Here is a 15,877-nt window from a genome sequence, read left to right on the forward strand (position 1 = left end):
ATTGAAGTGAAAACAAAAAAAAATCAAATTGAAAATCAAAGTGAAAATGAACGTCTAAATTTAAGTGAAAATTAAAATGAAAATTCAAATGGAATTGAAGTAAAAATTAAAGTGCAAATAAAAGTAAAAATTAATGTGAAAAATCAAGTGAAAATATCAGTGAAAATTTAAGCGAAAATATAAGTAAGAATTAAAGTGAAAATAAAAAAAAAATTGAAAATTAAAGTCTAAATTTAAGTGAAAATTAAAGTGAAAATTCAAGCGGAATTGAAGTGCAAATGAAAGTAACAATTAAAGTGAAAATTAAAGTGAAAATTAAAGTGAAAGTTTCAGTGAAAAGGAGAATGGGCAAATTTGGTCCAAGGATGTACACGAACGGGACCAACTTTTTTCGAAAGATCTTGCCGAGACATGAAAAAAAGTCTTCTGGACCAACTCTCTAAACCCCGGGGTTCAAAAGTTACATGCTGTTGAAGTTTGAGCATTTTGGGTTAAAATGTACAAAAAATCGTATTTTTGCTATTTCTAAAATCATTTATAAAATCTCTGTTTCATTATGGATTTCGATTTTCTCGACTTCATTCGACGCGTATCAGCAAAAATCATGAGTTCTGATATGTCTTAGCATGATTGAAACATGATTTCTCTTGTTTTTATCTGTTTGAACCGTTTGTGCAAGAGGCATCCCATAGAAACAAGTCGAAACTTCAAGGTTTTGAAACCGGATCCGACCCAGACTGCTTCAGTGAGTATGGAAGGCTTCAGTGCAATGTTGTAACAACTTATTGGGATGGTCTGAGTCATCCGAGAACTCCTTGGAGTTAAGACCGGTGAGTCTACCGCCGTAACAAGCAGGATGTCGGCGGTTTTTGACCACGGATCATACCCGCGTGGCTCCAGTGAGTATGGTAGACTACTATGCTGATGTGTTGGAGTGTCCTGGGTTCTCCTAGGACTCCCTGGAGTTAAGATCTGTGGGTCTACTTCCGTAACAAGCAAGGTGTCGGCGGTTTTTGACAACGGAACATACCCGCATAGCTTCAGTGAGTGTGGTGGACTGCTTTCCTAATGTGTTAGGATGTCCTGGGTCATCCAAGGACTCCCTGGAGTTATGATCTGTAGGTCTACGGCTGTTAAAAGGACTCCGTGGAATGGTCCAGAACATCGCAACATAACAGCAATACAGTCTGCCATACTCACTGAATCTTTGCGGTTATGATGCGCGGTTAAAAATCATCGACCTTTTTCTTGTTACAGTGACCCAAATATCTAAACTCCAGGAGCCCAAGGATGACCTAAGACATCCCAACACATTAACAAAGCAGTCTACCATACTGTCTGAAGCTATGCGTGTATGTTCCGGGGTCAAAAATCGTCGACCCCTTGCTTGTTACGGCTGTAGCTCCACCGATCATTACTCCAGGGAGTCCTTGGATGACCCAGGACATCCTAACACATTAGTAAAGCAGTCCACCACACTCACTGAAGCTATGCGGGTATGTTCCGTTGTCAAAAACCGCCGACACCTTGCTTGTTACGGAAGTAGACCCACAGATCTTAACTCCAGGGAGTCCTAGGAGAACCCAGGACACTCCAACACATCAGCATAGTAGTCTACCATACTCACTGAAGCCATGCGGGTATGATCCGTGGTCAAAAACCGCCGACATCTTGCTTGTTACGGCGGTAGACTCACCGGTCTTAACTCCAAGGAGTTCTCGGATGACTCAGACCATCCCAATAAGTTGTTACAACATTGCACTGAAGCCTTCCATACTCACTGAAGCAGTCTGGGTCGGATCCGGTTTCAAAACCTTGAAGTTTCGACTTGTTTCTATGGGATGCCTCTTGCACAAACGGTTCAAACAGATAAAAACAAGAGAAATCATGTTTCAATCATGCTAAGACATATCAGAACTCATAGTTTTTGCTGATACGCGTCGAATGAAGTCAAGAAAATCGAAATCCATAATGAAACAGAGATTTTATGAATGATTTTAGAAATAGCAAAAATTCGATTTTTTGTACATTTTAACCCAAAATGCCCAAACTTCAACAACTTGTAACTTTTGAACCCCGGGGTTTAGAGAGTTGGTCCAGAAGACTTTTTTTCATGTCTCGGCGAGATCTTTCGAAAAAAGTTGGTCCCGTTCGTGTACATCCTTGGACCAGCTCCCATACAAATTTGCCCATTCTCCTTTTAGTGAAAATTTAAGTGAAAATATAAGTAAAAATTAAGTGAAAATTAAAGTAAAAATTCAAGTGAAAATCAATGTGAAAATTTAAGTGAAAGTTAAAGTGAAAATTTAAGTTAAAATTTAAGTGAAAATTAAAATGATAATTAAATTGAAAAATAAATGGAAAATTTTAGTGAAAATTTAAGTAAGCATAAGCATAGGTGCCCACCCGCAGTTGCTACTCCGTTATTGACCAGGACCTCCAGAAGTTACATCCACGAGCCGTGGAAGATAAGTGGGTGCTATCTTTCCTCGCTTCGCAACTTCTCAAAGGCCCCTATCATGCTGATCAATACCGGCGCCGGCCACGACCAGTGGTAGGGTCACGGGGAAGTGGATGGGAATGTTAGTCCGATACTTGAGTGATAGAGACCGCCCAATCGACTGCTTCTCCGACAAAGTATCACATGAGTTTTGAGGGGTTAGTAGATGGGTATGAGGTCAGGATTCACGAGTGGCAGTGATGTGACCATGAGCATTTTGTTTATCGGTTGAAATTTTAAATCTTAGGCAGCCGGCTGCGGAAAGATAAATAATTGATTATTTAAAAAGTTTGTTTTAATCGAACGCGTGCCAACCGAGCGGTAGTGCTATGGGCTGGACTTATCAGTATATTTTTACTGTTGGTACAATTAAGATAACGCGAGCAAATGTCAAAAATAGTAGATGATTTAATACTAAAGCTGCCAGTTGGAATAAATTATTACGATCAACGAATATAAACGAAAAGAAAACAGGACACCACGTAACCGATTGTAATGAAATTAAAACAATAACTTAAACGAACTTAACCGGCGGCGTGCCTTCCTATCAACAATGATAAAAGAAGGACTTATAAATTTAAAATATAAAAAGACTCCAAAAAATACGTTGCATAGTAACCGCGAAGTCCCGCTACTCACAATCGAATCCGAAAGATAGCTATCTAGAATTTTAAATATAGTATTAATTCGACCGCGATCCTCCAGAAATTCTTCGTCGGCGTGCCTTCCGATCAACGGTGATGTAAGAAGGGCTTTATTCATTAAAATGATTTTATAACATAAGCCTTAAAACATATTCGTCGGCATGCCTTCCGATCATCGATGATATAGAAAGGACTTAATCCAGCAATACGACTTGCTTGTCTCGAAAAAAAAAAAGAATTCGGATCGTTTCTATCGAAAACTATGTAAAGAGAACAAAAATAAACTCATTGGCCAACGAACGCAAAAATAAAGAAAAAAGAAGAAGAAGAAGACCAATCACCCCATGCACACAAACAGCGACACAAAAGAGATGAAAACAACACGAATCAGAAGAAATCCAATCACCCCATGTACACAAATAGCGACACAAAAGAGATAGAAAATAACACGAAAAAACAGGACTGCGCGTCCACACAGGCACCGCACTACTGATGCCATTATTTATTTATAATGACCAATCACCCCATGCACTCGAACAACGACACAAAAGAGACGGAAAATAACCCGAAAAAACAGGACAGCGCGTCCACACAGGCACCGCACTACTGATGCCAGTATTTAATTATAATGACCAATCACCCCATGCATTCGAACAGCGACATAAAAGAGACGGAAAATAACACATTATAGGTTAGGTTTTCGGCTTTTCGGTCTTGGCGGGAAAATTCGAAACAACGCTTATTTTCTCGTATCCAACGTTTCAACCCTCTATGGGGTCTTCTTCAGGGAATCTAAAATTTATTTTTGTTAGCCCATGACTAAATAATAGCTGTTAAAATACGTACTAAGAAGGATTGTTTCTCGTCCAGTGTAGTTTTAGTCAAAGTGTAAACTGTCGTTAGTGTCGTTTGTCTGTGAATAATTTAGATTAAGTTACTTGTTTATGTACTCAATCATGTGTTACTCACTGTTTCTGATTGGTATTCATCCGGGTAATCTGGATAAAACCAACGGTCAATTTGGACAGTGGAACCCGAGCTTGTTTACGCGGTACTTTTCGTGTTTTACTTTCCCTTTTCGTATAAAGCTCGTATTGGTAACCACCACTTTCTTGGTAGCGACAATTATTGACAGTACCCCCCTACCTATGTGTGAGTGTGTTACAGAGATGTTGTAGTATTGGTGTGTTTTCCGTGTTTGTTTTGGCTATTGGTTCTGACTAGGAGTGTACAATATTTTGATATTGTGGAGTAAACCGGCATAAACTATGTTCAAATTTTCTGTGTCCTGTTTTTTGTTAACGGTGTGTGGTGTGTTTCTTATGTGGCACATTTCCAAAAATTTAAGCTTTTTCAGAGAGTTTGTTCTGTCTAATATTGTAGTGTTTTCAATGTCAAATTCGTGTTTTTTAGTGATACAATGGCTCACAAGTGCAGATTTTCCCTGTAACTCTCTCATTTGGCCGTCTTCTTCAATGTATCCCTGTTCCCTAAGTTTTCTCACTTTGTTTTGATATGTTTTGTGATTTGCAGTACGTAAACTTAAGTGTGTTGTTGTCAAACCTACGTATACACCTTCACATTCTTTGCACGATATTTTGTAAATAACATATGACTGTTGTTCTTTCGGTGTGATGGCTTTAACCATGGGGTACAACTTTTGATTGTTTTTGTGTGTTTTACAGCTAAAGAAATGTGTGTGTAGTCTTTTTGTAGTATTTTCTGAATGTTTTGAGTGAGATTGTTTACATTCGTCAGCGAAGTATGTTTTCACCTGCGTTTGGTTCTGGGATTCACTTGTGTCGTTTTGCCTGCTAAGCTGCTTTTCATCGTATCTGTTGATCATTCTTCCGATCAGCTGCTTTGGATAATCGTTCCTCGCCAGCTCTTTGTGAATGATGGTCATAGCTTGTCTTCTGGAGATGTTTGTGGAGAAATCCAGAACGCGTTTGACGAAGTTTGCAGCGACGTTCACTTTGTGGTGTAGTGGGTGATGAGAATGGTAATTCAGGAACCTACCCGATGAAATCGGTTTCCTGTACCATTCAGTTCTGATGTGTTGATGCTCATCTCTGACCAGAACCATGTCTAGGAATGGCAACCGTCCTCCTACCTCGACTTCCACCGTGAACTGGATGTGTGGGTTCTGTTTGTTGAAGATCGCCACGACCTCGTCTACCTTATCTTTCGGCACAGCAAGTACAAGATCATCTACGTACTTTTGAGGACAGGGACTGGGAAATCAATCTCGCTGGTGACTTGATCTAGGATGATCTCGGTGACATAATCCGCTATCACCGGTGAAAACGGATTGCCCATAGCTGTTCCTTCGATCTGGGAGTAGAAATTTCCTTGGAATTGGAAATAGCTACAGTTAATGACAAACGTAACGATTTCGTCAAACAGTGACAGATTAATGTCAGTGTTGATGGTGTCCCAGCGTTTGTAGATTGCTTCCTTCATCAGGCAATTCCAAGGAAATTTCTACTCCCAGATCGAAGGAACAGCTATGGGCAATCCGTTTTCACCGGTGATAGCGGATTATGTCACCGAGATCATCCTAGATCAAGTCACCAGCGAGATTGATTTCCCAGTCCCTGTCCTCAAAAAGTACGTAGATGATCTTGTACTTGCTGTGCCGAAAGATAAGGTAGACGAGGTCGTGGCGATCTTCAACAAACAGAACCCACACATCCAGTTCACGGTGGAAGTCGAGGTAGGAGGACGGTTGCCATTCCTAGACATGGTTCTGGTCAGAGATGAGCATCAACACATCAGAACTGAATGGTACAGGAAACCGATTTCATCGGGTAGGTTCCTGAATTACCATTCTCATCACCCACTACACCACAAAGTGAACGTCGCTGCAAACTTCGTCAAACGCGTTCTGGATTTCTCCACAAACATCTCCAGAAGACAAGCTATGACCATCATTCACAAAGAGCTGGCGAGGAACGATTATCCAAAGCAGCTGATCGGAAGAATGATCAACAGATACGATGAAAAGCAGCTTAGCAGGCAAAACGACACAAGTGAATCCCAGAACCAAACGCAGGTGAAAACATACTTCGCTGACGAATGTAAACAATCTCACTCAAAACATTCAGAAAATACTACAAAAGACTACACACATTTCTTTAGCTGTAAAACACACAAAAACAATCAAAAAGTTGTACCCCATGGTTAAAGCCATCACACCGAAAGAACAACAGTCATATGTTATTTACAAAATATCGTGCAAAGAATGTGAAGGTGTATACGTAGGTTTGACAACAACACACTTAAGTTTACGTACTGCAAATCACAAAACATATCAAAACAAAGTGAGAAAACTTAGGGAACAGGGATACATTGAAGAAGACGGCCAAATGAGAGAGTTACAGGGAAAATCTGCACTTGTGAGCCATTGTATCACTAAAAAACACGAATTTGACATTGAAAACACTACAATATTAGACAGAACAAACTCTCTGAAAAAGCTTAAATTTTGGAAATGTGCCACATAAGAAACACACCACACACCGTTAACAAAAACAGGACACAGAAAATTTGAACATAGTTTATGCCGGTTTACTCCACAATATCAAAATATTGTACACTCTAGTCAGAACCAATAGCCAAAACAAACACGGAAACACACCAATACTACAACATCTCTGTAACACACTCACACATAGGTAGGGGGTACTGTCAATAATTGTCGCTACCAAGAAAGTGGTGGTTACCAATACGAGCTTTATACGAAAAGGAAAGTAAAACACGAAAAGTACCGCGTAAACAAGCTCGGGTTCCACTGTCCAAATTGACCGTTGGTTTTATCCAGATTACCCGGATGAATACCAATCAGAAACAGTGAGTAACACATGATTGAGTACATAAACAAGTAACTTAATCTAAATTATTCACAGACAAACGACACTAACGACAGTTTACACTTTGACTAAAACTACACTGGACGAGAAACAATCCTTCTTAGTACGTATTTTAACAGCTATTATTTAGTCATGGGCTAACAAAAATAAATTTTAGATTCCCTGAAGAAGACCCCATAGAGGGTTGAAACGTTGGATACGAGAAAATAAGCGTTGTTTCGAATTTTCCCGCCAAGACCGAAAAGCCGAAAACCTAACCTATAATTTGTGATCCGGTCGATAGGAAGCACTCATCAAATACTATGGAAAATAACACGAAAAAACAGGACTGAGCGTCCACACAGGCACCGCACTACTGATGCCAGTATTTAATTATAATGACCAATCACCCCATGCATTCGAACAGCGACATAAAAGAGACGGAAAATAACACGAAAAAACAGGACTGCGCGTCCACACAGGCACCGCACTACTGATGCCAGTATTTAATTATAATGACCAATCCCATGCACTCAAACAGCGACATAAAAGAGACGGAAAATAACACGAAAAAACAGGACTGCGCGTCCACACAGGCACCGCACTACTGATGCCAGTATTTAATTATAATGACCAATCCCATGCACTCGAACAGCGACATAAAAGAGACGGAAAATAACACGAAAAAACAGGACTGCGCGTCCACACAGGCACCGCACTACTGATGCCAGTATTTAATTATAATGACCAATCCCATGCACTCGAACAGCGACATAAAAGAGACGGAAAATAACACGAAAAAACAGGACTGCGCGTCCACACAGGCACCGCACTACTCGCACTCGAACAGCGACATAAAAGAGACGGAAAATAACACGATAAAACAGGACTGCGCGTCCACACAGGCACCGCACTACTGATGCCAGTATTTAATTATAATGACCAATCCCATGCACTCGAACAGCGACATAAAAGAGACGGAAAATAACACGAAAAAACAGGACTGAGCGTCCACACAGGCACCGCACTACTGATGCCAGTATTTAATTATAATGACCAATCCCATGCACTCGAACAGCGACATAAAAGAGACGGAAAATAACACGAAAAAACAGGACTGAGCGTCCACACAGGCACCGCACTACTCGCACTCGAACAGCGACATAAAAGAGACGGAAAATAACACGAAAAAACAGGACTGAGCGTCCACACAGGCACCGCACTACTGATGCCATTATTTAATTATAATGACCAATCCCATGCACTCGAACAGCGACATAAAAGAGACGGAAAATAACACGAAAAAACAGGACTGCGCGTCCACACAGGCACCGCACTACTCGCACTCGAACAGCGACATAAAAGAGACGGAAAATAACACGAAAAAACAGGACTGCGCGTCCACACAGGCACCGCACTACTGATGCCAGTATTTAATTATAATGACCAATCCCATGCACTCGAACAGCGACATAAAAGAGACGGAAAATAACACGAAAAAACAGGACTGCGCGTCCACACAGGCACCGCACTACTGATGCCAGTATTTAATTATAATGACCAATCCCATGCACTCGAACAGCGACATAAAAGAGACGGAAAATAACACGAAAAAACAGGACTGAGCGTCCACACAGGCACCGCACTACTGATGCCAGTATTTAATTATAATGACCAATCCCATGCACTCGAACAGCGACATAAAAGAGACGGAAAATAACACGAAAAAACAGGACTGAGCGTCCACACAGGCACCGCACTACTCGCACTCGAACAGCGACATAAAAGAGACGGAAAATAACACGAAAAAACAGGACTGCGCGTCCACACAGGCACCGCACTACTGATGCCATTATTTAATTATAATGACCAATCCCATGCACTCGAACAGCGACATAAAAGAGACGGAAAATAACACGAAAAAACAGGACTGCGCGTCCACACAGGCACCGCACTACTCGCACTCGAACAGCGACATAAAAGAGACGGAAAATAACACGAAAAAACAGGACTGCGCGTCCACACAGGCACCGCACTACTGATGCCATTATTTAATTATAATGACCAATCCCATGCACTCGAACAGCGACATAAAAGAGACGGAAAATAAGACGAAAAAACAGGACTGCGCGTCCACACAGGCACCGCACTACTGATGCCAGTATTTAATTATAATGACCAATCCCATGCACTCGAACAGCGACATAAAAGAGACGGAAAATAACACGAAAAAACAGGACTGCGCGTCCACACAGGCACCGCACTACTGATGCCATTATTTAATTATAATGACCAATCCCATGCACTCGAACAGCGACATAAAAGAGACGGAAAATAACACGAAAAAACAGGACTGCGCGTCCACACAGGCACCGCACTACTCGCACTCGAACAGCGACATAAAAGAGACGGAAAATAACACGATAAAACAGGACTGCGCGTCCACACAGGCACCGCACTACTGATGCCAGTATTTAATTATAATGACCAATCCCATGCACTCGAACAGCGACATAAAAGAGACGGAAAATAACACGAAAAAACAGGACTGCGCGTCCACACAGGCACCGCACTACTGATGCCATTATTTAATTATAATGACCAATCACCCCATGCATTCGAACAGCGACATAAAAGAGACGGAAAATAACACGAAAAAACAGGACTGAGCGTCCACACAGGCAACGCACTACTCTAAATTTTAGTGAAAATTTAATGAACATTAAAGTAGAAATTAAAGTAAAAATTAAAGAAAAAAATAAGGGGGAAATTGTAGTGAAAATTAAAGTCTAAAATAAAGTGAAATTTCTAGTGGAATTGATGTGAAAATTAAAGTGATAATTATAATGAGAATTATAGGGAAAATTGCAGTGAAAATAAAAGTAAAAATTGAAGTGCAAATTTAAGTCAAAATTAAAGTAAAAATAACCATGAAAATACAGTGACAATTTAAAGGAAATAAAAGTCGAAATTCTGTCAAAATTTGATTGAAAATGTAGATTGTTAGCCGCATAGAAACTCTTAAAATAAAATTGGAGTGTTTACAAGTGAAATTTGAAGTAGAATTTAAACTAAAACATAATAACTAAATTTAATAAGTGAAAATTTCAGTGTGTGAAATTCAAAGTATGAAATTCAAAGTATAAATTAAAGTAACAAAATAAAAAAAAAAAAAATTTGAAATTAATATTGCGGAAAAAGTAAAAAAAAAAATTTAATTTAAAAAAAATAAACATTAAAAAAAATAGTTAAGTTTATATTAGGAAAATATTTAAAAAAATAGATTGTCAAAATCAAAAGTGAATTTTAATCTAATCTAATCTAATCTAATCTAACACAAACGCAGCCAGTCCGATGAAAGCATGCTGGAAAGTCTTGTGATTAGATTACGCCCCAAGCACTTTTCTTGTCATTATTAATAATTACAGTACATCCGAGAACACCCGAAAATGTATTGCAAAAATTAAAGCGGCCAGCCCTACTACGTTGTGTTTACCGCAGAGAGGATTCTGAGAACGGATCACATTTCACAGAATCTACAGGGGAGGAAGGATGCGTGGACATACCGTACCAAACGCTCCTGTTTACAGTTTCATATGTGTTTTGTAAAGTGTGTTAAGTGTAAAGTATAGTGTGCTTATATAATCAAATAATTATAATAATGCAATATAATGAGCATTTAATAAAATCCCTTCACCTATATATAATAACCACGTACCCAAGCACACAAACAGCGACACAAAAGAAATGAAAATGAACATGCAAAAACAAGACAGCGCGTCCCCGTGGTCAGCGCACTAATGATGCCATTATTTAATTATAATAACTACTCACCCAAGCACACAAACAGCGACACAAAAGAAATGAAAATAAGCATGCAAAAACAAGACAGCGCGTCCCCGTGGTCAGCGCACTAATGATGCCATTATTTAATTATAATAACTACTCACCCAAGCACACAAACATCGACACAAAAGAAATGAAAATAAGCATGCGAAAACAAGACAGCGCGTCCCCGTGGTCAGCGCACTAATGATGCCATTATTTAATAATAATAACCACTCACCCAAGCACACAAACATCGACACAAAAGAAATGAAAATGAGCATGCAAAAACAAAACAGCGCGTCCCCGTGGTCAGCGCACTAATGATGCCATTATTTAATTATAATAACTGCTCACCCAAGCACACAAACAGCGACACAAAAGAAATGAAAATAAGCATGCAAAAACAAGACAGCGCGTCCCCGTTGTCAGCGCACTAATGATGCCATTATTTAATTATCTCAAAATCAAAAGTGAATTTTACAGTAAAAAATCAAAATTTTAATAAATAATTAAAAATGGATTTTTTTCTAAGGTTCAAGAAACCAAATATCATATTTTTATTTTGATATTTTGTAGTTAGGAATATTCTCATTGAAAACAATAATTCATTGTTCATAGAAATGTGGTTCACTGAAACTAATATAAAAGTTCAAGACGTATTTTCAAAGTCATCCCCTAGTTACGGTACCCAAATCTAAGTAGGCTGAGCTGCCAACGGGTGGGCCGAACAAAAAAACAAATCTGTCCTTTGGGAGAATGGATTATACACTCCGTTTCTGACACATGTGTGTGTGTGTGTGCGTGCTAGATGACTAGCAGGGGGCATATCGTTGCAGCAACATTATCATACCGATCCTCAGCAACGCCTACTTGGACTCATAAAAAGAAGGATAGATACAAAAAAGCGAAACAGACAACACAAATCCTAACCTTAACTGAGCTGTCAGTGCGTTGATGGGTTAATATGTTTATCGTTGTAACCCTTGAATTCTTTGTACTATTTAGTTATACTATTTCAATATTAAATGCAGACATAATTTACAACTGAAGTTGTATTTTTTAAGCAATTTGACAAATTAAATAAGTTTTAAAATTTTATAAAAGAAATAAATGCTAAACAAAAATTGTTAATTTTCATCATTTCCTTCAGAACCAAATACCCTCAAATGGAAAAAAATCCACTCCGACTTTGCCCACCTTCGGCTGTCATAATTCACGCCCCCCCCCCAAGACAGAACGCAGCAAACTTTTCGACCTGGTTATGGCAAACTGTTTCCGCCTACTTTGCTCGAGCAGAACTACGTCAGCATGTCAGCATGTCAGTACAATAGACTCGACGGAAAAAAAAGCATAAAGAGTGCTGTGCTGAAGATTGTAGTCGACTCTATTTTTCCTGTCGGGAGGTATTTCCTGTTTTTCTCCTTCGCACACACACACACACATTATTGTTAGAGATGATGATGAGGACGATGGGGAGCAAAAAGTTTTTTATTATAATCATGATGATAATGGGAAGGGGAAAAAGGTTTCCAACCTTGACGTGCAAGCGTTTTGTTCAAGGTTGCGTGGAAGTAATTATTTTTTAATGAACAAAACATAGAAAAATGTTATTAACTTTCAATTAGGTGCAAAATTATAAACAAAAATCAGAAGTTTTAACTGTTATTTCAAACACATTATAAACATTGAAATGTTTCCAAAATCGTCAGCAATTTTCGAATTTCAAAAAGAAGTGTTATAAGATTACCAAACTTTCTACAGTAATTAAAAGGATAAAAATCCCACAGTATCGTCTTCAAGAAACTAAAAACCTCGGACCAAAAGAGAATAAAAGCGAGTAACCCACGCAACCAGAACCACTCGTATCTGTCGAAGTCAAGCGAAAGCTTTTCCTTTTTTGAGCCCGGAATGATTCGTGACTTCCGCAAATTAATAGCCCACCATCGCCGCTGGTAGGAGTGTGCGTGACTGTGCTGCCAAGTTCTACTTTTTTTGCACTCTTTCTCTCTGAGTTTTCCAAGAAGTCAGAACTTTTTTCTTTCTCTTTCGCTTCCCAGATAAAGTGCTTCCACCCCACGGGACGCGGTCGCCGGGGAGAGGTTATCTGGAGTCCGGTTTCAACTTTTGCCAAAGTTGTCCGATTTAATTGCAGTCATTCTCAAGAGGAAGAGAAAAGAAACTTACCTCTGGCAACACTGCCCCCGGCTCCGCTGGTACTGCTGTACAGTTGGTTCTCGTTGAACGAGAAGATCTCCTTAAAGTCCAGAACGTTGGTGATCTCGTCGGAATCGCCGCCGCCGGGAGGGTTCGCCTGCTGGACGGTCAGCACGTGGGACGAGGTTGGCCGCAGTCGCTTGAACAGATTCTGGTGGAACGTCACGGTTGGCCTCCCCGATGGCATCGCTGGCGGGTGCTGCTCAACGGTTGGAGGAGACGGGGAAGAAGTGCTGGAGGCTGCTGGCCTGAGCGCCGGCGAGGGAGTTGTGGGTTCCGGGGAGGTCGAGGATTCTCTGCTGGGGTAGCTGGAGCTGCTGGCAGTGGAAGTGCTGCCAGCTTCGGTGGTTGAGGGTAGCACCGGGTCTAGCACGGAGTTGTGATCCAAAAGTGGTCGACTGTTGATATCTGTTGGGAGGGTAACGAAAGGACCTTAAGAATTCCAAAACCCCCTCCAGATCAACCTCAAACTCACCAACAAACACCGTTTCCTTCGTCTTCCCATATTCGGTTCCATTGATGGCAACACTACACCGGATGACATCGTCAGGCTGGATGCTTTCGTACAGCACCAGCTGGATGCTGATGGAACTGTCGTACAGTTCGGCCGAAGTGTACAGGATGTTGCCGGTGACGTCGTCCAGCTGGTGCTCGTTGATCCACAGGGTGAGCGAGGGCACCGGAAATATGCCGTACACGCTGCATACCACGGTGACCAGATTGTCGATCTGGTGGTTGTAGTACTTGAGCACGAAGTTGGACTCGGGGACTAGGAAGAAAAAAACATAAATTAATACTTTGATTAAGACAAAACATCAAGATTAAAAATAAATCGAAATGGTCTAACATTACCTTAACAAACATACAAAAAATAAGTTAAAAATTAAAAAAAATAAAAATTGAAATAACAAGCCTAGGTTTCAACATTTGGATGAAAAAGAGGTTTTTTAAAATACATTTTACACACGTCCAGTTGCTTTCCACTCCAATCATTAGTTTTCAAAATATCGATGTATTCGCATTCGCATTCGCATGGAGATGGTGATCTTAGCTGGTTGCAGAATGGATTTCGTCATGACATGTATGTGTGATAATTGTCCAGTCCGGTTTGCTTAGAAATTGATTAGAGGGAATTAAAACCAATTCTACCAAAACAGGACGGGTAGCACCATGAAAGCCATCCATTGCGGGCCGCTCCCATCTCCACCATTCACTGGGAGAGGAATAAGGATTAGGAGCACGGGAAGTGTTGATGCTGAACTTACTTAGAAAAAGGTAACAAAACCGCAGGCTCTTTTTCCCAACCTTATTGTGGAACTCGATTAGTTTTCAAAATATCGATGTATTGAGGAAAAAAAAAATGTTTCGCAAAAAACTTTTCGTAGAATTGTACATTGGTTTCATAAAAATTTAAAATATCTTCAAAGGAGTTCAAACATGCTTAATATGATAATAATAGCAGGAAAATGCATTTTTACTGGTTTTCAGTTGATTAAACTTTAATTTTAATTAAAATTTTGAAGTTTTCCGAAAAAATATTTTTTTGCCCCCTGATTATTCAGACCGACTTTGAAGGGGGAGGGGAAATGCGTAGCTGATTATTTTATGAAATTCTCATTTTTGAGCATGGTTTATATGGCCAAGAATGTCTTCTTTTAGATATTACTAATTACGATCAAAATTTAGTAGCAGTAGCGTTTTAATTTTTTTTAAATAATCATAATATTTCTATAAATTGTAAAAAAGGCAAAGTTTTACATTAATTGAATAATAAATTGTAAAATAAAACATGCAATCAAAAAGTTCTGTATATAAATTTGGACAATGTGCACCATTTCATGTTGAAACCACTAAGCCCTCCACTGCCCAAACTTATTCTAAGAAAGATTATATTTTGAGTGAATTTTGGTGTACGCAGAACTTTTCATTTTATTTAGTTTTTTTTTTATTCTTGTTTTTTGTGTTAATTTTGCGTTTTTTCGCTTTTTATTTATATTGGCAATTAAAGACTACAACCTTAATTATTTTGCGTATTTTATGTTCAAAGCATTTTCTGAGATATTGAAAAAATCTGCATGACATACTTTATGGATGACGCCTAATCAAATTATCAATCCTTAAATTAATAAAAATAAGAATTTTCCTTTTTTATGCCTTTCTTACATTAAAGATTTGTAATTTTTTTTTGTCCAACGCGGTTAAAATTGATCTTTTTCATGACTTTTTTTTCCTGTCGAAATCAAAACAAAAATTGGATCAATACTGATTTTTTTCAAAAAATCGATTTTCGATATAAAATCAAATTTGCAATCAAAAAGTACTTGGGTGAAATTTTGATAAAGTGTACCGTTTCCAAGTTAAGGCCATTTTCAGCTAAGCAATTCTCTACGAAATCGGTATTTTTTCTTAAATTTTAATTTTTGTATTTTTTAATCCGACTGAAACTTTTTTGGTGCCTTCTATATGCCCAAAGAAGCCATTTTGCATCATTAGTTTGTCCATATAATTTTCCATACAAGTTTGGCAGCTGGCCATACAAAAATGATGTATGAAAATTCAAAAATCTGTATCTTTTGAAGGAATTTTTTGATCGATTTGGTGTCTTCGGCAAAAATGTAGGTATGGATATGGACTACACTGAAAAAAAATGTTGCACGGTAAAAAAATTTTGGTCTTTTTTTATTTAACTTTTTGTTACTAAAACTTGATTTGCAAAAAAAAAACACTATTTTTATTTATTTTATTTTTTGATATGTTGTCCTCTAACATCAAATGCCAACTTTTCAGAAATTTCCAGGTTGTGTAAAAAATCCAAAGGGCGTAATATGAATGTTTGGCCC

General features: G+C 39.0%; 1 protein-coding gene and 2 long non-coding RNA genes across 3 annotated transcripts in view; 1 reads left to right on the top strand and 2 right to left on the bottom strand.

Moving 5' to 3' along the window:
- Positions 1-15,877, bottom strand: part of LOC6052292 — a 174,794-nt gene that overhangs the window by 2,554 nt on the left and 156,363 nt on the right. The window contains exons 3-4 of the mRNA XM_038253378.1: positions 13,513-13,806; positions 13,008-13,445 (exon numbers count right to left, since the gene is read on the bottom strand). Of these exons, the coding sequence (XP_038109306.1) occupies positions 13,008-13,445; positions 13,513-13,806 (732 nt within the window). The remainder of the gene's footprint in view (positions 1-13,007; positions 13,446-13,512; positions 13,807-15,877) is intronic.
- On the bottom strand, positions 3,829-4,256 carry LOC119766914. The gene is made up of 3 exons (XR_005277207.1): positions 4,114-4,256; positions 3,991-4,057; positions 3,829-3,936 (listed from the first exon to the last, which is right to left on the bottom strand). It is a non-coding gene; the product is annotated as an uncharacterized LOC119766914 (long non-coding RNA).
- On the top strand, positions 6,892-7,309 carry LOC119766913. Its single transcript, XR_005277206.1, has 3 exons — positions 6,892-6,996; positions 7,053-7,119; positions 7,174-7,309. It is a non-coding gene; the product is annotated as an uncharacterized LOC119766913 (long non-coding RNA).

This window comes from Culex quinquefasciatus, chromosome 2, assembly GCF_015732765.1.
Source record: "Culex quinquefasciatus strain JHB chromosome 2, VPISU_Cqui_1.0_pri_paternal, whole genome shotgun sequence".
NCBI lineage: Eukaryota > Metazoa > Arthropoda > Insecta > Diptera > Culicidae > Culex > Culex quinquefasciatus.